At 38.3% G+C, this 26,674-nt stretch overlaps 1 protein-coding gene and 1 long non-coding RNA gene across 3 annotated transcripts in view; one reads left to right on the forward strand and one right to left on the reverse strand.

The window, feature by feature from the left end:
• The first annotated feature begins 1,494 nt into the window (after window positions 1–1,494).
• On the forward strand, window positions 1,495–18,052 carry LOC139363363 (uncharacterized). The gene is made up of 3 exons (XR_011623603.1): window positions 1,495–1,616; window positions 14,450–14,600; window positions 17,922–18,052. It is a non-coding gene; the product is annotated as an uncharacterized lncRNA (long non-coding RNA).
• LOC105496835 (SH3 domain binding glutamate rich protein like 2) overlaps window positions 9,477–26,674 on the reverse strand; it is a 72,096-nt gene continuing 54,898 nt past the window's right edge. For both annotated transcript variants that reach the window (XM_011767449.2, XM_071096815.1), the window contains 2 exons: window positions 16,896–16,976; window positions 9,477–13,645 (listed from right to left, as the gene is read on the reverse strand). In XM_011767449.2, the coding sequence (XP_011765751.1) occupies window positions 13,634–13,645; window positions 16,896–16,976 (93 nt within the window). In that variant the 3' untranslated portion in view covers window positions 9,477–13,633. The remainder of the gene's footprint in view (window positions 13,646–16,895; window positions 16,977–26,674) is intronic.

Below are 26,674 nucleotides of genomic sequence, written 5' to 3' on the forward strand. Positions count from 1 at the left end.
TTATATGTCCTTATTTATGCCATGGTATTGCATGATATTCTTCCTGTTACACTGATTTGTAATTATTGCATTTTACTTCTGATGGATGCTGTAAGTCACATTTCATAGCCTAGGCTGAGACCTGAATAACTGGAAGTAATGTTTTATTTAAAGATAGTCCTTGCATCTCTCTCTCTTTCTCTCTCTCTCTCTCTCTCTCTCTCTCTCTCTCTCTCTCTCTCTCAACAGTCTCACTCTCGCCAGGCTAGAGTGCAGTGATGCAATCATGGCTCACTGCAGCCTTGTCCTCCCGGGCTCAAGTGATCCTTCCACTCAGCCTCCCAAGTAGCTGGCACTACAGGCATGGACCACCACACATGACTAATTTTTCTGTTTTTTACAGAGATGGGATTTCTCCTCAATGCCCACGCTGGTCTCGATCTCCTGGACTCAAGCAATCCACCCGCCTTGGCCTCCCAAAGTGCTGTGATTACAGGTGTGAGCCACCACACCCGCCTCTCACTTTTTTAAACAGAGACTTAGTAGAACTAAAAATTAAGGCTAATGTCCCCTTATATATGTACATATGTACTAACACATACACACACACGTATCTAAAAATGAGTGTTTTCCAAATCTTACGTTTAATATTTATGCAGTCATTTTCTGACAGCTTTGAATATAACCAAAGTTATTGTTAGGCAAAGAACTTTGACTATAATCAAGGTTATTGTAAGATGAGAGAACATGCTGTTTTTATCATCCACCCACTTGCTCTACCCAAGAAAAATACTGAACAGCAGTTAGCTCATATTAAGGGCTATATCTAGTAACTGCTAAACTGTCAGACTTCTGTCAGGCAAGCAATTCATGTTGATTTCTGACTTCAGAGCTGAAATTAATAACGAGCCCATGCAGGCCAGAGTTTTTCTCAGGGAAACAACCCAGAGGTGCTATTAGTGACTGAACTGACTGTGCTGGTTAAGGGTTAAAAAATGTGTATGAATATCAGAGAACATCAGTCAAATGGAAATAAGTGGGCAGTTAAATAATAAAATAAAAATAAATAGTCTCATGATTTGGTCTGCTTTCATTGTAAGCCAGCACTAACTCTTCCTTTTGGCTGTTGGAGAAACCAGAATGTTCAGTTAACTAATACATCTGTAAAGTAATAGTCCCAGATCTCCCTATCTGCCCCTAGCCTCCATATTAATGCCTGACAAATTCTGAGGTTATGGGGTGAGGTTAACTAGCTCTTGGAACTAACACCAATGCTAAGCGCTGATTTGTAGACATCTGCAATATCCATAGCATAGAGCCTATGAATTAAATGGGTCCAGAGGCCTCTAGTGCAGCCTCCTTGCCAGCACAGATTCTTTGCTACTGTGGGTTTGGCCACATCACAATGATGTAAACACTGCATAATAAGCTCCTAATATGACAGAGCCACACTGGAAGTAACTTTCATATTCATTCCCAACGAAGTCCAGAATAGCAGGACTACTGTGAATACCTATTTGCTACTCTTGACTTGATAAACATGTCTTGATGGTAGGAAAAACCCCAAATATCAATGAGAAAATAAACAGAAAAGAGGCGCCTACCAAGGGCTCAAGCATCAAGCTGGAGAGACACTGGTAAGAAATCATGTCCTAGACAAGCCACTTTTGAAACGAATTACTTTCTCAGTAAAATTAATTTTTCTTTTACTTCAGCCTTGCTTAAAGTTAATAAAGGGAAAATGTCTGGCAGGATCATCTACCCATCTATCACCACCCACTTAATCACTAGGCACCATGGACCGTGAGTCTGGGAATGCACAGAATCACTGGATTTAATTGGATCTGGCACCTCCTATTTCCTAAGCACCTTCTTTGTCTTCCATTATAAGTAAGACCTTTTAGGAGGAATGAATAGGTTGGAAGCTACAGACAATTTTTTTCAATTTCCTATTTGCCACAGGAGTAACTTAAAAACAAAAAGACAGCCAATAGCTATGTCCTTTATAGAACCATTGGGCTGTTTGTATTTATTGTTTTGAAATTAAAGAGAAATTCTAGGGTTGGGCTAAGACCAAAGCTCTAAAAATAGATTAGTGTATGTCACCAGAATAACTGATTACATGAAGAGTCATTTTTATAAGCATTAAGTATGCACTTCAGCACCATGCTTTTCCCTTGAAATTAAATTTCAACAGCTTTATGGAACTGAGTATAGACCCACAAAGTAAGGCTGGCCAGAAGCCCATGTTATATTCCCAACCTTGCATCCTCCTGTCAGTTATATCTCGTATAAGCCACTCATTAGCTTGGTTAATAACTGATTTGCTGGCTTCCCGCAATGAAGGTTTGGATACTTGATAGCAAGGCATCAGTATTTCCTGTAATGCAAATTTTCACTTAAATTACCTACACTTCACAAAACACTGATAACCTTCTGCTGTTAATGAACATGACTAATTCCAGACGAAAAGTCCCTAAGAGAATCCTTTTACGGAATCCTTTTATGACATGTACCTGTTTCCAGTTTATTGCATCTTAGCTCCAAATTGATGCTTCAATACCTGTCTGTGATCATGGACAGAAATCTTTTAAAATTTTCTTCTTCACATTGAGAACAATGTGAAGCCTTCGTGGTGGAGCGTGCTGAAGGGATATTGCAGGAGCGAGGAGACTGTCTTGCGGTGTCTGGTTGCTGCATGGTATGTCAGCAGTATAGGTAGCTCTGCCCCAGCTCAGGGGCCCAGAACACGTGGCCTCTCGGGAACCTTGCAGCTCCCGTCTGGCCTGATGATAACCTCACACAGCCCTCTTGATGTGAATACCATGTGCTCCAGACCTCCTGTCTGCACTGATGCCCCTTCTCTCTGCAAGCCCGGCCACTCCCTGAGGCTCACCTGGCCCCAGCCTGCACTCTAGAGGGTTGCTTCCTGCTTGCCCAGTGAACTTTTCTACCATCCAGTGGACTGCAAATATAACTTTACAAGGAGTCTGAAGCCCAGCATCCCTTCCAAGTCTGTCCTTCTTTGGATAGTCTCCCTTACCCCTAAGAAAAATTATAGAGTTTTCTTATACCTAGTAGTCACTCTTTTATCAGAGTTCAGCATTTCTTTATATTTAACTTCCCCTGTTTAAATCATGGTGTGATGTTTATCTCCTAATCGGTCTTAGACTGACAAAAAATATTTCAAACTTTCTAACTGGTAATTGTCAGCAGAAAAGATGACGGGAATCAAAGTTCTAATGATAACGTAAGAAAAAAACTAGACTTTTCAGTACATGGCCATATATTTATCAGATAGACTAAACACATACTAATAAACCAGGTATTTCATTTGACTGTAGAGTCAGTTTTTATATGCAAATTTATTGTATATAAGTTTTTAAAAAGGACATACAAGTAATTGCTGTCTTTGAGTTACATAACTGATATGGTCTGGCTCTATGTCCCCAGCCAAATCTCATCTTGAATTATAATCCCATGTGCTGTGGGAGGGAGCTTGTGGGAGGTGATTACATCATGGGGGTGGTTCCCCATGCTGTTCTCCTGTTAGAGTGAGTCTCACAAGATCTGATGGTTTTATACGTGTCTGGCATTTCCCCGCTGGCACTTCTCTCTCCTGCCACCATGTGAAGGACATGTTTGCTTCCCCTTCTGCCATCATCGTAAGATTCCTGAGGCCACCCTAGCCATGCAGAACTTTGAGTCTTTCCTTTATAAATTGCCCCGTCTTGGGTATTTCTTCATAGCAGGGTGAAAACGAACTAATACAAAAGCTGACCCAAATTAAATAGCACAAAATAAAAAATACCCAAAAAAGCAGCTCCTGAGACACTCAACAGTGAACATTTATGCTCACAGGTAAGTTACCGAGTGCTACACTTTCTTCAACAATGTAATGCAAGCAAGTATAATACTCAGTATCAACATACTCCATAAAATTGTCTTAATACAAGATAAGAGATCATGGATTTGTTTTTTATAACAATATATTTGGGTTTAAACTGGTGACTGGTGATTATGCCCTTACTGAAATAAAAGAAGGCTTATTTTCTCCTTTCTCAGATGTTCATCATGTAAAAGACACAAACCAAAGTACAAAGAAGAAAAATGACTTGTTAGCACAAAATTCTCAGGCTTTGGCTGGATAGCTTATTTGTTGATGCAAAGGATGCTATTTCAATCAGAAAAATATTCGAATTAAATTATAAGGTATTGAAAATATTACCAATAAAAGGGCCATTTGCGTCAGGGAGACCAATAAACAGTTTTCAGTAATGATGAAAACATTGTAGAAATCAGATCTTCATCAGCACTTAAAATCCACTTTCTAAAATGTGGTATTTCAGGCAGACAGCTGTCTTTTCAGGTAGACACCACCACCACCTAAATTCCTTTAGCATCCACTTGTCATTTTGCCTGCATCTCTGATTCCAGCAGTATCATGCCCAACCTCACTGCAGATGTAGCTGGTTACATGTTTTGGAGTTTGGGTAAAGTTGCCACTAGAGAACTGGGTCACTCTGGAATGTTTTCACTTAGAGGCAGTCTGGTGCCCTCAATGGGTCAATGATAGGGCAGGGCTTTCCTGATGCTGTTGTTCAGAAGCCGTCCACAAGTCCAAATGCTGGAGTCATTTAACCTGCTAAATATGTAACTGCTAAAATTCTGTTTGCACAGCCCCCTTATGACTAGGATGGAAAAACTGTCAGTGTTCAGCTCCTCATCTATGATTAGGATACAGCTTAATAATAAACATTTACTAGGTATGTAAAACAGTACAGTAAGGGAGGCAGCAGTTGGAGTTACTCCTTCTGGTTCCTAGTCTGGGAAGTGAAAATAGTGCTGTTGTCATCACTTTTGTTAGCCATACTAGTTGGTTAGGACATGGCTAGGAGCAGATTATTTAAGAGTGGTTCACCACTAAAGACAGGAAGGGAGGGAGAAAAGGATTCCTCTGGGCTAGGGTCACAAAGTCGATGCCAAATTCTGGTATTTTAGCCCAGCTATTGATCTCAGAGTCAGTCTTGGAGCCAAGCTGTGGGCTGTCAGGGCCCAGAATCCGTATTTCAACCTAGTGATGTTATTAGTACATGACATGAAATAGACTGGCAGGGAAGAAAATAAAAGAGAATGTACACAAATGGGATGATAATATCAAAAACTAAATCAAATTATCATGAACAATGTTTGTATTTATCTGGGACAAGATAAATAAATACAGGCAAACCCAAAAGCTAAATCTCCAAAAGCTAAATCTCACACAGGTGTGTATAGCAATTCATTAGAATGACAAAGGATGAGATCCAAAGCAACACGTGAAGTAACTACACCACACAAGAGATGGTTGACATCGCCTGGGCTTGCAAGGGTATAACACAATCACTCTTATTTCAGGAAAGGATCCCAAACACAATTATGCAAAAAAAATTCTTCCACTTAATGAGTGCTATTACCATCAATTATAATGACAAAAATAATACTGGTTTTTCTCCCAAAATTACTTTGCTAAGAGAATAGCCAAAATAAATGGTTAAAAAGCCTGGGCAGGACAGGTGCAGTGGCTCACACCTGTAATCCTAGCACTTGGGAGGCTGAGGTGGGCAGATCACTTGAGGTCCGGAGTTCGAGACCAGCCTGACCAACATGACAAAACCCCGTCTCCACTAAAAAAAAAAATAAATAAAATAAAAAAATAAATAAATAAATAAATAAATTAGGCGGGCGTGGTGGGGCACACCTGTAATCCCAGTTACTTGGAAGGCTGAGACATGAGAATTGCTTGGACCTGGGAGACAGAGGCTGCAGTAAGCCAAGATTGTGCCACCACACTCCAGCCTGGGCAACAGAGTGTGACGGTATTAAAAAAAAAAAAAAAAGAAAAAAGAAAAGACCTTGGGCAGGGAAAGGAAGAATTTTCCCTTAATAATCACACATTCTGTTTTTAATTTTTGGCAATAATGCCCGAAGGAAACTATTTTTTTTTTTTTTTTTTTTTGAGACAGTCTCGCTCTGTTGCCCAGGCTGGAGTGCAGTGGCACGATCTCGGCTCACTGCAACCTCTGCTTCCTGGGTTCAAGCGATTCTCCTGTCTTAGCCTCCAGAGTAGCTGGAATTAGAGGTGTGTACCACCATGCCCAGCTATGTTTTATATTTTTAGTAAAGATGGGATTTCACGACGTTGACCAGGCTGATCTCCAACTCCTGACCTCAGGTGATCCGCCCAATCCCAAAGTGCTGGGATTAAAGGCATAAGCCACCACACCCAGCCCAGAATGAAACGTTTAAAAGGCAAATTATCCATATATTCTTTTTTTTTCTTGTAAGACAGGGTCTTGCTCCATTGTCCCTGCTGGAGTACCACAGCGTGATCATGGCTCACTACAGCCTCAAACATCTGGGCTAAAGGAATCTTTCTGCCTCAGCCTCCCTAGTAGCCTCCTGACTATGGGTGTGTGCTGCCATCCCTGGCTAACATTTTTATTGTCTGTAGAGAAGGTATCTCGCTGTGTTGTCCAGGCTGGTCTTGGGATTCCTGGCCTTAAGCAACCCTCCCACCTCGGCCTCCTAAAATACTAGGATTAACAGGTATGAGTCACTGCACCTGGCCAGATTATTCATATATTGTTACAGGCTCAACTGAGTTTTATAGATGCAAAGAATTAACATTTTAGAAAATTTAGGACTAAACTCTATTAATATTCATCACTGTTCTGCAGATTGTAGATGGTATCCGTGTGGTTCATTAAGTTCCCTTTCTTAAAACAAGGAAAAAAATACACAAATGCCACTATGATTTAATTCACAGACATAGACCAATTCAACAGGAAATATCAACTTTATAAGATGATAGAGTAACAAGAAACCGGACAGAGATGTTGCAGTTGCATTATTATAGATAAGCTATAGTGTATGTGTGTACACACACACACACACAGACAGACAGACAGAAATAGTATTCAGCCTTAAAAAAGGAGATAATGTTGCCACAACATGGATAAACTGGAAAAAAAAAAAAAAGGTCAAATATAGAGAGGATAAAACAGTGGTTATTAAGTCTGGGTTGGGGGGGCAAGGTGGAAAAATGTAGGTCAGAGGATATAAAGTAGCAAATATGTGGGATAAACAAGCCTAAAGATCCAAAGGCACAACATTAGGCCTGTAGTTAACAGCATGTTCTATTCAGGATTTTTGCTAAAGGTATAGATTATAGCTGCTCTTGTCACAAGGAGGGAAAATGGGTAACTATGTGAGATGATGAATACATTAATTTGTTCCATGATAGTAACCATTTTACTACAAATATGTTTCTTATAACATCATGTGGTATGCCTTAAATATATACAATAAAATGTATTTTTAAAAATACAAACATGCCACATGAGTTAGTTCACAGAAACCAATTCAACAAGAGACTGAGTTTATACGATGATGTAGTAACAAGAGACTGGACACATAAAGAGATGTCACATATTATGAGAAACACAAACATTATTCTGTTTTTCTACGAAAAAAAAAAAAACCTTCTCTTTCACTACAAAAAGTGCTTCAACCTAGAGGGACAAAAAAGCAAAATGAGAAAAATATTTATCTTGGCAGCAGTATTAGAAAATTATGTTCCTGAAGATGTTCACATTTCCTTTCAGTATCACAAAGGAAAGAAGGTAACATTTTGCCAAAACCCAAAAAGCCTCTTAAAGGTATTAATTTCTCTATTGTAAATTCAGGTAAAGAGGTTTGTACAGAACACTATTGTCCAGTAAAAATATGAGCCATATATGTAATTTTAAATTTTCTAGTGTCCACCTTAACAAAAAGGAAAGAGAAATTTTAATATTTAATTTAACCTAATATATCTAAAATATTATTTCAATATATAACCAATATAATAATTATTAATGCGTTTTTTACATTCTTCACACTAAGTCTTCAAAATCTGGAATATATTTTCATTCATATCACAGAGTCAACTAGGCACAATTCAAGTGCTCAATAGCTATATATGGTTTGTTGGTACCACACTGGATAGCACTGTTCTAAACTATAGAGCTGTCGTTTCTATAACATTAGTATGGTAGATTCTTGTGCTAGAGCTTTTTTAGTGGAAAGTTTCATTATAATGGATTTTATTATTATAGGGCCACAAACGATGTATATTACAACAGTGTGGAGTGCTATTTTACAAAAAGGTCTAAATCTTTGTCCTATTCATTATAAGCAACACCAACTTTTCAGTTAATATGCTTTCAAATGCCAGCCAGGGTCCTCAGTCTATCAAAAATGTCATGCTTTCAATTAGCAGGGGCCCAGCAGGTAAGACTGCATTCAAGTTTCTTGTTCTTCTACCTGCCAGTTGGCTTACCCATGGGAACATGCCGCCACCACAATACACTGGGTGATATTCAGCATGTTGCCCATCTACCTCACTCAGCTTAAGGATTATTTAACTGGGTATGGGTTCAATACAATCTCCTATTACTTAAATAAGTCATTTTTAATGTTCATTTAAGTGTAACATCATTTTGGCCTATTGCCATAGGCCCATTATATGGTGACATACTAAGGAGATGTGCATATTTAAACAGTCTATATAAAGGTTTCTTGTTGGTAAAATTCTGTAGCAGAAAACTAAATTATAACATTAATAGCATTAATTTATTATGAAATAACTGGAACTGATGAGCTTTAAAATGGCTTCAAAGAACAAGCCCTTCCAGAGCACAGAGGAGTTCCCGAAGTCAACTCTTGACTGATGCTGACAAGGTAAAAAACAGCACACAAGAAAAAATGTATGTATTTAACTTTATTTTCCTTAAATAGAATAAAGATTCACATGCTTAGCATATTTCTGGAAATGGCCTCAGAAAAGTTTTCTTTTAACTCTGGTTTCTCTTCACTTTAATGATTAAATAAATGTTGACCAATCAAAGATTAAATATAAAGAAACTTTAAAAATTAATCATTAAAACAAAACTCAATAGGAAGGGAGGCAAAAGACATGAAGAGTGATTGCCAAGAAAAAGAAATAAGAATTCCCATAATAAAACATGTTCAACTTACTAATAATCAAAAATTTACAAAATAAAACCACAATGAGGTAACATTTTATACTCCCCAGCTTGGCAAAAATGCAACTCTGATTATCTTAAACATTGGAAAAGATCTAGAGTGCCGCAAATTCTAGTATACTGGTGGGGAGCATAAATTAGCACTTTGGAAAGCAATTTGGCCTTATCTATTAAAACCGATGATGTGCTTTTATTGTACAAACCAGCGATTCTATTCAAGTATACATCCATTCTTGAGTATGTACACCAGAAGTCACATAAAAGAATGTTCACAGCAACATTACCTTTTTCTATTTCAAACAAAGATGCAGTTCAATAAGCACCAGCTGGAGAAGAGAACACGTGTAATATATTCATAATGGAATAATATTTAGCAGTGAAAAAACTCCGATGGCAATGAACATAAAAAGGAGGTGACAGAAGAATACATTCAGTTTAATTCCATTTATTATTCTTTAAGGATACACACATGGAGATAAGGCGATGAAGGACAAGAAGGCTATGGTCAACACAAAGTTCAGTATAGGGCTCCCTCTATCAGACAGGGATAGAGATAGGTTCAGGAAAGAGCACACGGTACCTCAAAGGAAAGGCAATAAGGTGGGTGGTAGGCACACAGGGGTTTGCTGATTATCATAATTATTACTCTTTATACTTTAGCATATATAATATGTGTATATACATATCTATATTCCATTGCATGTATGAAATTTTTTAAAAATTCAAATGGCTTATAACAAAAAAAAATACGTATAATGTTTCAAATGGTGAATCACAGCCTGTAGGCTCTTAATTTACCTCCACTCTATCATTGAACCCCGGCTAAAACTGCTGCTTTGTTTCTGTTCCCCTCATACTTGAGAGTAGAGATATTGTCCTGCTCTGACAATACTTACCACATTTTAGGGGCTTGATCCATGCTGACAGAAAGGATGAAAACAAACCTGACTTGTATTTCTAGAAGAACTAAGAAAACTCTGAAGATTTGAGTCACAAGTAGGCAGTGATCATTTTGGTTTCACACATTTCTGCAAACCTACAGCTTGTTCCCTCTGATCCCTTCTTCCGCCCTCCTTCTGTTCTGGTGCTTAGGGCTTGAAATTGTTCAGTGATGAGATCAACCTCAGACAATGCCTTCAGAAATACTGTGTTCTTCTGCTTTCTGATGTGGCTGCTACAAAGGTAATAGGGGCCACGGCCACTCTGCCCTTGTCTTCTGTACCCAATTCGGGGAACACAGCCACCAGCCTGTGGCTTCAGTGTACTCAGGAGATCACACAGTCATCCATTTGAACCACCCCACCCAACCCAGGGGCTGAGTGATTTAATTCCATCCTCGGTCCTGATTACTGTCTGAGATGAATCTATGGTGTCCTCCCAATACTCTCGTGCAGGACCTCATGCCTGGCTCCTTGAATGATCAAACGATCTGTTTGTATTTTTACAATTTAATATGCCACTTTCATGCATGAGGTTCACAGGCAAGAGTAAAATCACAGCCTCTCAACTAAACAGAACTAAAATTAAGAGAAGTGTGAAAAATGGTAGGGAACAAACACTCCATTTTCAGAATATGTGCTTTTTGGAATTTATTCTCCTTTATGCTGAATATAAAATCTGAGATTTCACCAATGCCTTAAGAGACAAACACATAAAAACTGAAATCTGAAAACAATAATTATACAGAGCAAAGTGTAGCCTGACACTTAACAAAAGCTGTTAAATGAAAAGTATCTCTAGAAAAGGCAAAACCCTATAGTAAAATCAAACAAACAAAACAGAAGGAAGCTTTGGTACTTTTCAATAACAGGAGACAAAAAATTAGTTTAGTTTATTATTAAATTCATGTAATATAAAAACATCTATGTGGAAGTGTTGAATTAAATCTATAAAACAGAAACAAATCTAAAATATATTAGAGTCTGAGGGGAAAAAATACCTTGCTTTTTTCTCTTCTTTGATTGTAATAAAAGGCCAGAATTTGGAAAAACAAGTATTTTCCCAACTAAATTTTCTTCTGGTCTGTACACACCTAGCAGGATGGCACTCCGTATTTTATCTAATTTCAAAATGGCATAAGTTGATTTTTAGCAGCACATTTGCTTTGCTCCAACAAGCCTACTACAGGAAATAAAAATTCTGTCTTGAAATGCCCTTGATACGAAATCTATGCCTACAATTCCCATCCACTTGTTCCTAGTATTTTAAGACTGTGATTATCAAAATCTAAAGGCAGCTAGTTAAAGAAGGGAACAAGAAAATTATTATTATGTGTTTTGAAATCAGCTGATAAAAGAATACAAGTAAGGACCCCATATTCTCTGAACTAAATGTGGTCCCAGAGAGCAACATCTCGGTACTCTGTGGAGCCCGGGTACCATGTAAATGCCACACACTGTGCTGCTGCCTCTCTCATAACAAGTACAGCACCACTCGAGGCTGGTCTCCTGTATTTCTTTGCTGATCAAAAAAAAAAAAAAAAAAAATGGGATGGGGAAATGGTACATAACTGTGATGGTAATTTAGCATTACTACCCACTAGTCTGTTTACTATAATCACAATAGGTATACTGTGGTTAACTCAAAAATTATAAGACAAATCTGGGTAGCTTTGTCTAGCAAGTATGGTATTGATCCTATAACCCCAACAGTTAACTTGCAAAGCCTCAACCTTCCCAAGTTGGTTCTTGGCATGCACTAGCAAGAGTAGACTAAATGTTAGCTGAGTAATGAATTACAACATGACAATTTTTACAACTGCTTAAAAAGAAATTCTAAGTTTTATCAGAAGACTCACATACTCAGACACAATATCCAGTTAAAAAAAAAATTCCTGGATAGTCCCTGGGATTTGCCAAACGGAATCTGACCTGGATCTTAATGACAACTAACAAGTAATATCCATAATTTGACAACAGCTTCCCTTGAAGAGAAAATTGTGGATCACGTGTCCGCTCCAGTTAAGTAAAAATTTGTCATACTTTCCTTCTGGTTGTAATCCTGGACTACAAATCTCAGGTTGGGATTTCAGCCTTAGCATTCAACAAGTTCTTTAGACTAGTCTACATGTAGCAAGGCATGAGGCGGAGTGCTGGGCACATGTGACAGGACTGTAATTCTTCTGCTCTTTCAATTTCTTATAAATTTCCTGCTCAGATTATAATGAAAAGTCCAGAATCAGGATGCTAGGAATAAAATATTTTAGGCAGTCCTCTGAAAATTTATCCTATTCAAGGCTGTTCCCATGTTTGGCAATTTAAAACTCTTTTAGTTTAAAAAAAAATTAAGCATCCCTGTTATAAGGACAATAATGCAGAAAAATAGCCTCTGCTCTAATGAAGTAGATATGTTCGATGTTTATCAGCATCCACTCCAATAGGAGTATAGATTTTTCTTGACAAGTACAATTCCGGGTTACTCTCTTTCTCATATGTGTTGCTCTGAAAACTTACTTGTGCTCACATACGGAATGAGAACAAGTATCTGCATTACTCTGAAAAATATGAGGCTGTACATTGGCCAGAAATATGAGCAAGCAAAGTTAGAGGCAAATGAAAAGTAACATAAGGAAAAATTAAATTTTACTACAATATTGGTATATTTTAATATGTCTAATCAAGGGTTCACAAAATATATCTAACTGAGATTTTCCTTTCTCAAAAAATATAGTCCCTTCACAAAATAGAAGCAGCAGCTGCCTGTTAGGGGAGCTGCATTAAAAAATATATGAATACTTATGTATTATAAATAAATTGCTAGAGCTGAAAATGCCTTCAGATACTTGTCAGACAATTTTCCTATAAATTTACTATCTAATTAGTGCACCACTTAAAATATATCTTTCAAGCAGTCTTAGGCATTTGGATGAAACTTGCCCCTTGCAAGAAATAAAGAAGCATGTATTTCAAATAGCAATTATTGTCATCCCAGTAACTTGGTTCTGATCACTTGATGTTACAACAGTGATTTCTGGAAACATCTGTAGGAGCTTGGATAATATACAGGGGTAAGAGTTTCCATTACTAAAACAAATCTAGTATAGCTAACTTTTTCACCAGGTGTTATTACAAAGCACAGGAACCGTGATGTTTGTAAGTGATTCTGCAGCAAAAATCTTCAACACCCTTTGTCAAACAGCGCTGCTTTTTTTCCTTCTGATTCAAAGATTCTAACAACTTGGCAGACAAATTTCAAAGATGCAATCCAGGCAGCTTAAAGATAAGTGGGTTTACGCAATTCCGGCATCTACTATAACCTAGGGCAGATCCAACAGTTTCTCTCTGATGGTGCCACCCACTTATCTTTCAGTCATTAAGAAAGTACACCTGTAACAGGTGACAGTATTTCCAGTGAGTGAGGCAACTGCAGGCAAATAAAATAAGAAAAAAAAATCCACCACCTGATTTGGCTTAAAGCAATCATGCAATTCTCATTATATCCACATCTTTCAAAAACACCTTTTCCGTGGCAAGCAAAGTTACTGATAATGCGTGTGGCTTTTGTCACAGTGATGCATTAGGTAAGCATGTGTGTGCTGAGTACCAGGGGGTGCTTCAAAATGCATCTCCGTCATCTTCCACTCTTCTCTAAGGTTCTGCCTATTTAAAAAAAAAAAAAAAAAAAAAAAAAAAAGGTCAGTTATTGCATTACATCGACAAGAAAATTCACCCTTGGCAGGGGTTTTTTAAATGTCAGGAAGAGAGATGCTGGAAATCATAACAAATCACCTCCATGTGACTGATAAGAGCTAATCCTGGGTTTCAGCATCAGAGCCCAGATTTAAATCACACCACCTGACCTGCCAAATATAGAAGTGGAAAGAAAACTGCATGTTTTCAATGACCTACTGAGATTCCTCTCAGAGGTACTGTTCCACCTGTGGATGGCTGGGTGGGGGCTACCTTGCTCAGAGGGCCTGCAGAGATGCTCGTTAATAGCAACCCAAGATGAAGAACCACTCTAGTATGACCATACCTGTTAGTCAAGAGTCGCTGCCCCAATCTCCCAGCTGCCGCCCCTGCACACCCTCCCCCTCGAGCCAATGGATAAAGAGCTGACACCTGGCACAGGGGGCCTCTGTGGCTGTTCAAGCTCTGGCTGGTCAGCATCCAATGTGGACCAGTTGTTACCTACTTTGGATATCACCCCTGAAAGCTAGGGATCTGAAAATACAATCTTCTACGACAGGCCCTTCTTGGGGTCTACTAAATTTTAACTTTGACGGTTTTCTACCTAAAAATTATTGGTGAAACAGCCTCCCCTTCTCAGAATTAGTTGGATATCATGATGGGCCAGCCACTGTGGGCTCCAGCTAACCACAAGGGAAACTGAGATCACCGCACCACCCCCACCAGGGATTCCATACCATCTAACATTTACATACTTTTAAAAACTCTTCACAGGACAAATAACATATCCAGCACAAATGTGGCCTGTAGGCCACCATCTAGAGACCTCCAGCCTGCCTTTGCCCCTCCCACTATGGAGGGCAGCCCAGTCAGAGCCTACACTGCACCTGTGCCTGTTGGGCCCATGAATGTCCTCTCCTATCATGTAAGAGCAATTATAGGTGCCAATGATGTCTTTATGTTTCCTGATAGGCTTTCTTGCCGTGTTTTTTATGTGTGTATACTACACAGGGAGTAGGAAAGGAAAAGAGAAAAGAGGGCTTTCATCTTTTAGTACATTAAACCTGTGAACACTCTTTCAAAGGTTTAGACTGTAGACTATATGATGAATCACTACCAAGGTGAAAAATAAAAGATCAGAAGAGAGAAAATGCTAAATTGTTCTTGAAGATATTTTCACTTCTCTCATACAACGATGAAGTATGAATTGCTATTAGCCTTTAAAGCCCTAAATGGTTCATGGAGAGTGGCACAGACCTTGTGCTATGGACATCTACTCTGGTCCCAGATACTCCTGCCCAGGTACAACTGATTTAGGTCCCTGAAAACTGTGGGCTGAATGGGGGTGGTGTCCAGGGTCCTCACTACCTTTGGGATGGTCCCCTGAAATCAAGTTAACTTCAGTGACACCAAGATCAACTTTAATACTATGGCCACAAACCATGTGAGAATGTATATTTCATAGACCATAGGTTTCCTGAGAAACTAGTGAGAAAATACATTTCTTTGAAAAATAAAAAAGTCAGCCCACAGTCTCTAAAGAATTTCCATATTTGGGGAAAATGGGAACAAACAATATTTTTTAAAAGGTTTTGCACAGACAATGATGCCCACTGGATTTATGTATCCATTAGACTACCCCATCCTAGTTTTTTACAGTTCTTTGAAGATAAATCTGGACTTTTAATATCTTTGGATGAAATATGTTATAAAAATACTCTAATTTTCCTAACAAGTATTCAAATGTTTCATCTTTATAAAAATAGTTTTAAGAACCTTTAAATATGGTATGTGTGGGTTTTGCCTCTGCTTAAAACATGTGCATGGAAACCACCCACAACCATCTGTGGACTTACTGGTGTAAAAACAAAGCAAGATTTCACATTGGCTATGCACTGCAGATGCTGGTGTATAATTATGTTATTGAGGGTCCCTGCCTTCCTCCTACAGGTATGCCAGAGATGGTACAAATCCTGGGTAGCCTCAAAAGACCTACTACTTTCAGACATGGAAGTTCTAGGGAAGGTACTTTTATTTCAGTTGTGTTAAAAATAGACATATTAGAAGTCAGTCTCAATTTGAAACACTCAAAACCTCAATTACTATGTATATAAAGACTGCAAGGAAATACACAAAAATGTCAATGTGGTTAGCTCTGGGAGATGATTTTAATTCTTTATTTTACCCTTTTTTAATATTTTCCCAATTTAAAAAAATGAGTCTAGGCTACTTTCATAATCAGAAAGAATTTTAAAATGTGTGTTTTAAAAGAAGAAATAATATCAAAATAGTACCTTACTTAATAAAGAAATGTTTTTTCTTATTTTGAAAGTGAATCTACAAGCTTAATAAAGTTGTGATAACACACATTATTTCTGGTTCTAAACATGAGAAAATACTGGCTCCTTTATGTTTTCTTTTTTTTTTTTTTTTTTTTTTTTTGAGACGGAGTCTCGCTCTGTTACCCAGGCTGGAGTGCTGTGGCCTGATCTCAGCTCACTGCAAGCTCCGCCTCCCGGGTTTATGCCATTCTCCTGCCTCAGCCTCCCGAGTAGCTGGGACTACAGTCGCCCGCCACCTCGCCCGGCTAATTTTTTATATTGTTTAGTAGAGACGGGGTTTCACCGTGTTAGCCAGGATGGTCTCGATCTCCTGGCCTCGTGATCCGCCCGTCTCGGCCTCCCAAAGTGCTGGGATTACAGGCTTGAGCCACTGCGCCCGGCTCCTTTATGTTTTCTAAGACATATGACTTAATAAAGTGGCTTCAAAATATTTTGATTAAGGAATTGAAGATTTTTTCAAGGTTGACCATTTATTATTATAGACCATCTCTTCTCTAATGAGAGTAAATTTAGAACACCTTTAAATAGACTCTGAGTCTGCTATTCCAAAAAATGTACAGTAAAAAAATTGCAATTTTAAACAGAAAGCACCTACTAGTTTTTGCTACCTTAAATTCTTGGAGTAATGGGGTATAAATTAGAAATAAGGTAATATTCTTATTTATAGCAACGACTGAAAAATTGGGGGAAAAAAAACCCAAAACTAGCCTCTGTTGTATGTTTTAACACTGGGTAGTCTCGAATTACACATGAGAGGAAGCAAAACCCCCAAAACTAAGAAACTAAATATGCATTCCTCTAACACTGTCACTCCACATCTCTAAGAACAACTCAAAAGAGATTAATTCTAAAACAAGAATAAGAAAAGATTTACCTACCTTTGATGCCAACCGTGGTTTCAGGCCTAAAAATGAAAAGACTGTGTTGCTTTCCTTGGATTCAAAAAAACTGTCATAATCCTAGAAAAAAAAGGGAAGGAGAAAATAAACCAACGAAAGCAAACAATTATCTTTCTATTTGGTGCTTTGGACAAATTCTTTATGGAAGTAAAAAACGTACCATTGTTCCGTCCAGATCAGGGAAAAGCTAAATAAATCTGCTGAATTAGTCTGCTTGCGCATAAAAATTTATTTTAGTATGATGAAGAATGTAACAAGTTTTTAATCCAAAACCTATGACAGATTAAAATGTAAAACATTTGATGACAGAAATGAAATAGGAACACACTCCTTTTCCTTTGAGGGCCAAACTAACATTTGTCTGTGTGGAATCACTCTGACCTAAGATTTTACTCTAGGTCTTCAGTATGGAAGACTGCCTCCCAATTCCACTCTTGATATTTTGTTATCTAGGGCTTTGAAAAAAATCACTGGGTAAACAAAGCTGTAAAGGTCTCCATGTGTCAATGAAAGTGTGTCTTATTCTGCTTCTGAAGTTTTCCACATTCTTTGAGACCATCTCCTTAGAGGGAATAAAAAGATCAAATAAAAACTAAAGGAAACCATATTCTCTATAATATTTACCTTTGCCTCAAACATAGAATCATTTTTCTCTTCCTACCTTCACAAGAAGGCATCAAGGAATTCTGGTCAATGTGTTCAACTGTTTCTTTTCAAAAGTTTGCATTTATCATATGTAAAGCAGTCTTAAAATTTGGTAATTTGGTAACTTTATCCTAAGGATAAATAATGTAAGCAAATGATGAGCACAGCCATTTAGGCATTTGCTTTGTGCTAAGTGCCTTATAAATGTTATGTTATTTAATCTTCACCACAGCCTGCCAAGTTAGAGACTGGCTCAAGGCAAAGAAATATGTTGTCCAAGTTTGACAGCTAATAAGTGAGAGAACTGATATTTGGGTTCATGTTTCACTGACCTTGAAATTCATACTTTTTGTACTCTAGGATGCATCCTGCCCAAAAGGAAACCAAGTATGGGGCACCACGTGTGCTGGAGTCACTGAGCGCTAATGAATCCATTGTTAAGCCAAGCCAACGGCATCTAAACTTGTAGAGATTCACTTCCTGCAACGCACGCCTTGTCTGATTAAAAAATCTTTGAATTATTTGGTTGTGTGTACACATCCTCTTCTCCAAAAGCTTTAGTAATTGAGTCTCCTGGTTTGGAAGGCAGGAGCCTCAGGCTTTTCACGGGCTGCTCCTTCTGTCATTTAGGATCAGCTCTAAAGAAAGGCCTTCCTTGACCAAGCCAAGAAGGAGCAACATGTCTGAAAAGAGAGATTTGGCCCAGTCTTCTTTGAAAACTGGCATTTAAGTTTACATCTGAAGGATGAATAGAGTTAGCCAAGTGAAGGACGGGGACGGGGGCATTCTTAGGCAGGGAACAGCACTAGTGAAGCACAAAGCTGGCAGGGTGGACAGGGATCAACATACGCTGGGCTTTGTAAACCAAGAAAATGATCTTGAATTTTATCTTAAGTACCAAAAGAAATCATATAAGGGTGTTGAGCAAGGGAGCAAATGATCTAGTTTCTCTTAAGAAAATACCTAAATAACTGTGTGGAGAATGGCTCAGAAAAAGGGCAGCAAAAAGGAAAGCAGGGGAAAAAAGGGAATATTTTGGCAATCGCAGTAAGCAATGGTGGCAGCCGGGGTGATGGCAGAGGGCAGCAGATGGGCTGCAGATACGTTTTGGGGGTAGAAATGATCATCCTTGGTTGTGGATTTGATGGGGATGATTAGGGAGAAATAAGAATTAAAATGGCTCTGAACTTTCCGGCTTGATGAAAAAGACGAGAAAAAAAAATCTGAAGGGAAGGCTGGAGTTCAATTTCAACATGTAATATTTGAGAAACTACATGAGACACTGAGCAATTGGAGATTCCTAACGGCTCTAGGATGTAGAGATTTCATGGAATTTGTAAGAAAATTTGTAATTTCTTATAAGACAAAATATGATCCTAACTATGCCACAAAAACAGGTCAAAGTTTGACATAAAATACAGGCAAAATCTCATGGACTGAAAATTTTACATTCTTTGTAATGAAGCTATTTCCAAAGAGTTGAGTAATAATTCCCTCATGGGAGTTCAAGAAATAATTCTGTTCAAAACATACTTTCTCTACCTGACAATTTGTTGACTATACTGAATGTGGTAAGATGAGGAAGAGGGCTAAATTACAGCTAGATTTGTTCCATCCTTTAAGATATCCACTGTATGTAACTTAGTATACCTGTTCTCTCTAAACCATATTCAGCCTCTATTCAGCTGAAAGTCTTTCCCTGGGGAAGCTCATTCATAGCCATAGCCCTGATTAAATTAACATCTCTTGCCCTGACCTCTCTTCTGAGCTCTGGTTCCATAAAAGCCACTAACTGTTCACAGACTCTTAAACACAACAGGCTAAACCACAATTCATGATCTTCCACTCCACAAACTGGACGTCTCAGAAAATGGCACCACTATTTACAGGGCCCTGTAACTTAGATATCAACACATCACAGGACTCCTTTCTTCCCTCAACCACTAGTTTATATGTCCCTTAAGCCTCTCAATTTTTCCACATTGGTCTCTACCAACCTGATCTAAGCTAGACTTCTGCAACAGCACCCCAACTTATCGACCTTTGTCTAATCTCACTATTTCCACCCCATCATTCTCTGAAAGTGAGGACAGACCGATTTTTATAAAAACAGATTTGATCTCACCCTCTGCTTAAATCCTTTCCTTTGAGACTTCTCACTCCTTGTAAGATACAGACTAAAATCCTTAATATAATGTGAAAGGCCCTATATGGCCTGGCTCTAATTCATCAGGTTTGGGGAGTAGAAGGATCTTTTTTGTTGTTGTTGAGATAAGGTCTCAGTCTGTCACCCAGACTGGAGTGCAATGGTGTGTTCACAGCTCACCACAGCCTCCACCTCCTGGGCTCAGGTGATCTTGCCATCTCAGCCAAGTAGTTGGGACCACAGGTGTGCACCACCATACCCAGCTATTTTTTCATTTTCTGTAGAAAAAAATCAAAAAATTCATCTATGTACATGAGAAAAATTATTGTAAAGATAATCCCTCTTTTTAGAGAAAACCCCCTCTACAAAAAGACCACCTCTCTGTAGAGATGAGGTATCATTATGTTGCCCAGGCTGATCTTGAACTCCAGGGCTCAAGCAATCTTCCTGCCTCGGCCTCCCAAAGTGCTCAGAAGACGGGCATGAGCCACCACACCCAGTCAAGAGGGGTCTTATACTTCTACTTGCACCAACCACTGTCTATGCAACCACAGATTCATTTCTGGAAAACTGAGTGGTATATATGTTTAGTCAACCGTGGATGTGATGTCCAGCAAACCACTATGAATTATCTATGACCTTGATCAACTCCTTTAACCTTCTCAGACTTTCTTTCTTTCTGTATCAGAATACTAGTGAAATCCCTTGGTACTCCAGAATTCTACAAAACAAAGGAGAATCCAGTAGAGTTGCTCCTAAATGGACTGTTAGCTGTGTCCAGGTGTAAAGCCCAGCCTAGGTATTCCTGTTCCTAGAGATATTTATTTGGAAATTGCCCCATCTTGTTTAACTGAATAGGTAAGGGAAGAGATATTAATGAGAAGAAAAAATTGAGGGCTAGTAACTTGGTCATCAAAATGCTGTCCCTGTTCTTGTTTTAAAAGGCTACCATCTGTCTCTATGTGATTAAAAATCTTTTACATGGTCATTTGGGGTGGCTCACACCTGTAATCCCAGAGATTTAGGAGGCTGAGGTGTGAGGATTGTTTGAGGCCAGGGGTTTGAGACCAGCCTGGGCAACACAGCAAGACCCCGCCACTACAAAAAATTAAAAAATTAGCCGGGGATGGCAGCATGTGCCTGCAGCCCCAGCTACTTGGGAGGCTGAGGTGAGAGGACCAACTGAGCCCTGGAGTTCAAGGCTACATGCAGTGAGCAATGATCACACCAGTGCACTCCAGCCTGCATGGGTGACAGAGTGAGGGAGGGCCTGTGTCAAAACAAAAACAGAAACAAACAACTCTAATGTCAGTGTGAAATACAGAAATGAAAAGTTAATGAAATTTAAAAAAGAAAATATAAGAAGCAATGCCTCACTCAATCTCTATAAATGTAGTATGAATTCTACTTTCAAAAGATTTAAGTGGTAACACGAAAATATTGTGCATGTAAAAGAGCAAAAGGCAAGGTACAATGAGACTTAACGTTTATATTTCAGGTTTCAGTGTTTATAATTAAAAACCTTAATCTTAAAATGATCCCAATGCCCCAAATCACAAAATTGGAAATAAGGTAAATTCTCACATGCAAGTTTCATATATATAAAACAACACCCATAAAATAGACAGATTTTGAGGCTGCAGTGAGCTAGAATTGCACCACTGCACTCCAGCCTGAGCAACAGGGCAAGACCCTGTCTCAATTAAAAAAAAAAAAAAAAAAGTGTATATATAACATTTTCTCTCATGTAGAGAAAATATGTAACATTATCAATACTCCATTTGTCCATATTAAACTGAAACCATTCTTGAAGTTTCAGTCACCAAGAAAGGTATTTAGAAATGTCAGATGTTTAGAAATTTCAGAATGGCAACATTTTTTACTTTTAGAAAAGAAAAATTTCTCTTAAGCTGTATTTCTCCCATAATAATTATTATTTTTTTTTTTTTTTTTTTTTGAGACGGAGTCTCACTGTGTCTCCCAGGCTGGAGTGCAGTGGCGTGATCTCGGCTCACTGCAAGCTCCGCCTCCCGGGTTCACGCCATTCTCCTGCCTCAGCCTCCCAAGTAGCTGAGACTACAGGCGCCCGCCACCACGCCCGGCTAGTTTTTTGTATTTTTAGTAGAGACGGGGTTTCACCATGTTAGCCAGGATAGTCTTGATCTCCTGACCTCGTGATCCACCCGCCTCGGCCTCCCAAAGTGCTGGGATTACAGGCTTGAGCCACCGCGCCCGGCTCTCCCATAATAATTATAAGTGTTATTTTTATGTTATGAACCTTTAACTCAGTGCCCTATCAGTATTGCCAGCAGGGTGCTTCTTACCTAGAAATTGAATGGGATCCACCCAAAAGAGCAGAAATTTTTACTTAAGGTAATTAACTCCTTCCGAATGACAAATATAAAATTTGGTAATTAGCTTAAAAAAGAGAATGATTTAAAGACAATAATTTTTAAAAGTCAGTGTTACACTAGTACCCAACAGACACCACGTTACCAATAATTTCTGTCATGTAGATAGATGGAATTGCATTTGTTAATTAATGACATGCCATGTTTTAGGTATATCATGTTAGTAACAATTAAGTAAATCCTATTTCTATTCTGTTATTTACCGGTTTTAAAGAATTGTGTGGGTCGGGCGCGGTGGCTCAAGCCCGTAATCCCAGCACTTTGGGAGGCCGAGACTGGTGAATCACGAGGTCAGGAGATCGAGACCATCCTGGCTAACACGGTGAAACCTTGTCGCTACTGAAAAATACAAAAAACTAGCCAGGCGAGGTGGCGGGTGCCTGTAGTCCCAGCTACTTGGGAGGCTGAGGCAGGAGAATGGCGTAAACCCGGGAGGCGGAGCTTGCAGTGAGCTGAGATCGGGCCACTGCACTCCAGCCTGGGCGACAGGGCCAGACTCCGTCTCAAAAAAAAAAAAAAAAAAAAAAAGAATTGTGTGAAAAATTTACTTTCTAACATTCAGAAGCTTTTGAGTGGCCTGATGAATCCTAAAGTATGTAAATATAAAGTGAAACTATTAATATTTTCTTTGTCATGTTTAAGCAAAAAGTAGATATGACAGATAAGTTAAACTGCATGTGAAATAATTTAAGATTAATACAGTATTAAAACATTTAAAACTACTTCCTATTAAGATACAAATTCTTAAGCATTCCTAAATAAAAGAAAAAAATCTGTTGTCTTATCAAATTTGTTTTACTTGTCAGGCTTATACATATTTAAAAAATACATTAGGATTCCTGCTACAAAGGTTGAAAGCATTGTATTTTTAAAACTCACATAAAGTTTCCAAATAGGCTCACTGAATTCCTTATAGTCTAAGGCATTCTCCCTAAAGTGTTGTGTAAATCTACATCTTGAGATTGCACATTTCAGGACAATCAACCTTTTGTAATTACAGAATATGATGATTAGTAAATATTTACTTTGCAGAAAGATATAACCACATAAATCATATTCAAGGTAAAATTGCCCATTTCAGAAGCTGGTGCATTTTCATTCCACTTAAGACAAAGGACAAAAAATTCACTTTGTTTCTAATGCCAACTGCTGACAAAAAGAAAAATCTCTGAACTGTATAGATAATAGCATAACCAAGCTACTCAAACTCACTAAGGGAACATTTATCTAAATGCTGTAATTTTAAGAATATAGCAACCTAAACTGTTGTGGTTTTTTGTTTTTGTTTTTTGAAATCTCTCATCACCTATACTTCTGTTTATGTTCAAGCGAAAACCACTGTTAGAGACATTTCTAAGCTCATGATAAAATCTACAAGAGGTAGAGTTAACAACAGTTTCATTCCTCCACAAAGCTTACCTAAGGACATTATCTGTGCACTCCGATTAGACCATTATAGACTAAGCAAGCATCTGAGACAAACACCTTAATGTTCTTTGCCCTTTCAGTGTCTCTGGAGAGAACAGTTAGGAAAGCCCACAGCAGCCACTCTGATAGGTTGTATTGCTTCCCACAGCTAAGACAATCACAATTAAGTGACAGGCCCACATTATTTCTTCATGCCAAGGACATAACCAAACAGAAGGCTGGAGGGAACAAAAACAAGGAAATGGTGTAGCAGCAATCAGTTCTAAATGAGCCAAAGTAAATTTGTTTTACCCAAAAGAAGAATATTTTTTAAAAAGCAATTTTTTAAGACTACGGGAGTTGCTACAGCTGCTTAAAATGAACAGCGGCTGCTTCTCAAATTTTCTTTCAAGCCGGAGGGTAGCCTCTAAGCAGAATTTCTTGATTTAGTGGATAAAGGTTGTTAGTGCTATACTTTATGAAATCTTGCTATAGAAATCAAAAAAGTAGACAAGTCCAATTCTGGCAGGATAGATAAGATGCAGTTATCTAAAACAGCTTCATTTTGGCAATTTTTATTGCCAAATACCAAAATATGAGCAAACCCAAAGGTGAGAATCTCAAATTCCTAATTCATGTTTAATAGTTCTGACCATACAGGTTCAAGACAACAAAGTAAGCAAATACATCTACTTCCCCTCTTACCCAAGAGCCAATTTAAACTGGAGGGGGAAAAACCTAGGAACAGGAACCAGCCATACAATTTTAATAAATACCCAGAATATATAAAATGCAACCAAACAGAGAAAACACAGCAGGGGGAACCACAGCCCAAACCAATAGAAGAATAGTCCTTCCCAAGGAGCCTGCACAGCAATCACGAGCCTGAGACAATGAACACAACAATCTGGAGCAGACTATGGTGGGGCAATCAATGTAAAAAGAAGTACATTTGTAACGGCTTAGACAGTTTGTTTTCCCAGTGTGGCCAGAGCTCCAGAGAAGTGCTCTCCAAAGAACACTCACTGCCTATATGCTGAAAACTCCTGGTGAGGCTTCAGGGACCTGAGAGAGGCCAGCAGAGTCTGTGGTTACCCTGGACCCCACATCAGACACAGAAAGGGAAAAATGGAAAGGAAGTTCACGCTGGACGGACACGCACTGAAGTCCATTGCTGCCTGGGTGTGGCTCTTTCATGGGCACCTGAGGAGTTCCAGTCTGCTTCGTGCTGCCCCCACTCTCTTTCACAGTCTTATTTAACCTTCCTACTCAAAGGAAAGCAGGCCTGTGAGTTACTGGGGGAAGCCAAGCCTAAGAAAAACAAAAGGCTCCTAAGAAAGACAAAAAACCAACAACTAGAACTAGTGCTGGAGAACACAGAGATAACTTACAGAATATACAAAACTTAAAAAAAAAAATGCTTTCTAATATCCTTGGAGAGATTAAAGAAAATGCTGCATCCACAAAACAAGAACAAGCCACTATTTTTAAAGCAGTAAGAAACAAAAGAGCTCCTGAAAATTAAGTTTGATTGCCAAATTAGAAAGTAGATAAAAAGAATAAAAAGCAGGATAGCATAGAGCTAAAAACCAGGCTAGAGATCTAGAAGATAAAAGTTACAAATGCCTCTCAGAATGTAGAATATCAAGACCAAGAGATGGAAATTATTAGGTAAGTCATGAGTATTGAAAGTCAGAACATAAGGGTAAAACTTCATCCAAAAGGAAAAAGATCCTGAAGATGAAAAGGAAAGACAATGGAAGTGAGGGGGGAAAAAGGGGGCAAAGAAATAACAGAACTTGCTCTCCAGTGAAAAAAAGACATTAGTTTTCAGATTGAGCAGTCCTATTAATTGCTGAGCAGAATTTTTTTTTAAAGGCACATACTGATGAAATTCTAGAGCTCCAAGAAAACCCTAAAACCTTCTCTAAAAGAGAAGCAAAACAACCTACCTTTAAGAATCTAATTTAGCAAGCATGAAGTCTTCCAATCAATACAAAGAATATGGAAAATGGAATAATGCTTCCTGGGGGAACTTGGTTTTAAATCTAGTCTTTCATATTAAACAAAATGATCAATTAAGAATGAAAGACTTACAAAAAATTAAAGCATTCAGAAGGTTTACTAGGTAGGCACACTATGTTAACAAAATTATTTTCAGGACATAGTCCACGCAAATTAAAAACAAAAATACAAGAAGGAAAAGTTATTTCTCTCATAGGTTTGCCAGACAAATGTGAAGTGGAAGAAATGAAAAGGTTAAAATGTATTAAGAGATTCCCTTGGATATTGACATTTGTGTCATTCTCCCTTAAGCCACAGGGATTTAGTAACATAAGATTACATACCCTCTATCTATGGCTGCTCACACTAAGCAGTTCTGTAGGGAATAGTATTTATATAATTATAACAATATACATATACATTTATATAATTATAGTTACAGAAGACAGTGTGACATACTTAAGCAATTCATGTGTGTATGCGTATTCATATATCAAAATGGGGGAGAAATGAGAGAAGCTATAAGAATGTCAATTTCTCTTCAACTTTCAAAGGAAAAAGTAAATACTATCCAATATTTAAAATCAAGGGATAGAGATATTAATGCATGAATGGCAATAACTTAGAAAAATGACAAAGCAGAGCCTCATGAAAAGGCTACATGTTGGGGAAATGAGGGAAGCTGCATTAAAGAAGAGCAGAGGAAAACCAACTTTTCACTTTCGACCCTTTCTCTTGACATTGATATTAACAAGTCCTGATTGTCTTAACAGTTTTGTTCTCTCTTCATTAACTCCAATTGCATAAGGCTCAGAAAGAGAGAGAATTTGAAACAGAAAGAAAACCACCAGTTTGGATATTAGTTAAGATATACTGCTAGTCATGCAACTGGGGAGGCCTCAAACTGTCTGGATGAAAGCTTTCAGTATTCACAGCACAAGTCATCATTTTTATGAAAGTCACATCCCAGGAATTCATCACTGTAGAATATTAAGGCAAACAACTCAGGAAGGTGAAAATGGGAGATTAAACATTTATAGACGGAAGAATAAAAGCTAGAGTTATACCGAAAAGATAAAACAGCAGAGAATATCTAATTACATCGCTGTGCTTCCGGGCACGCAGCTGACCAGCAATCAACCATA

This window comes from Macaca nemestrina, chromosome 5 (genome assembly GCF_043159975.1).
Source record: "Macaca nemestrina isolate mMacNem1 chromosome 5, mMacNem.hap1, whole genome shotgun sequence".
In the NCBI taxonomy this organism is placed as follows: Eukaryota; Metazoa; Chordata; class Mammalia; order Primates; family Cercopithecidae; genus Macaca; species Macaca nemestrina.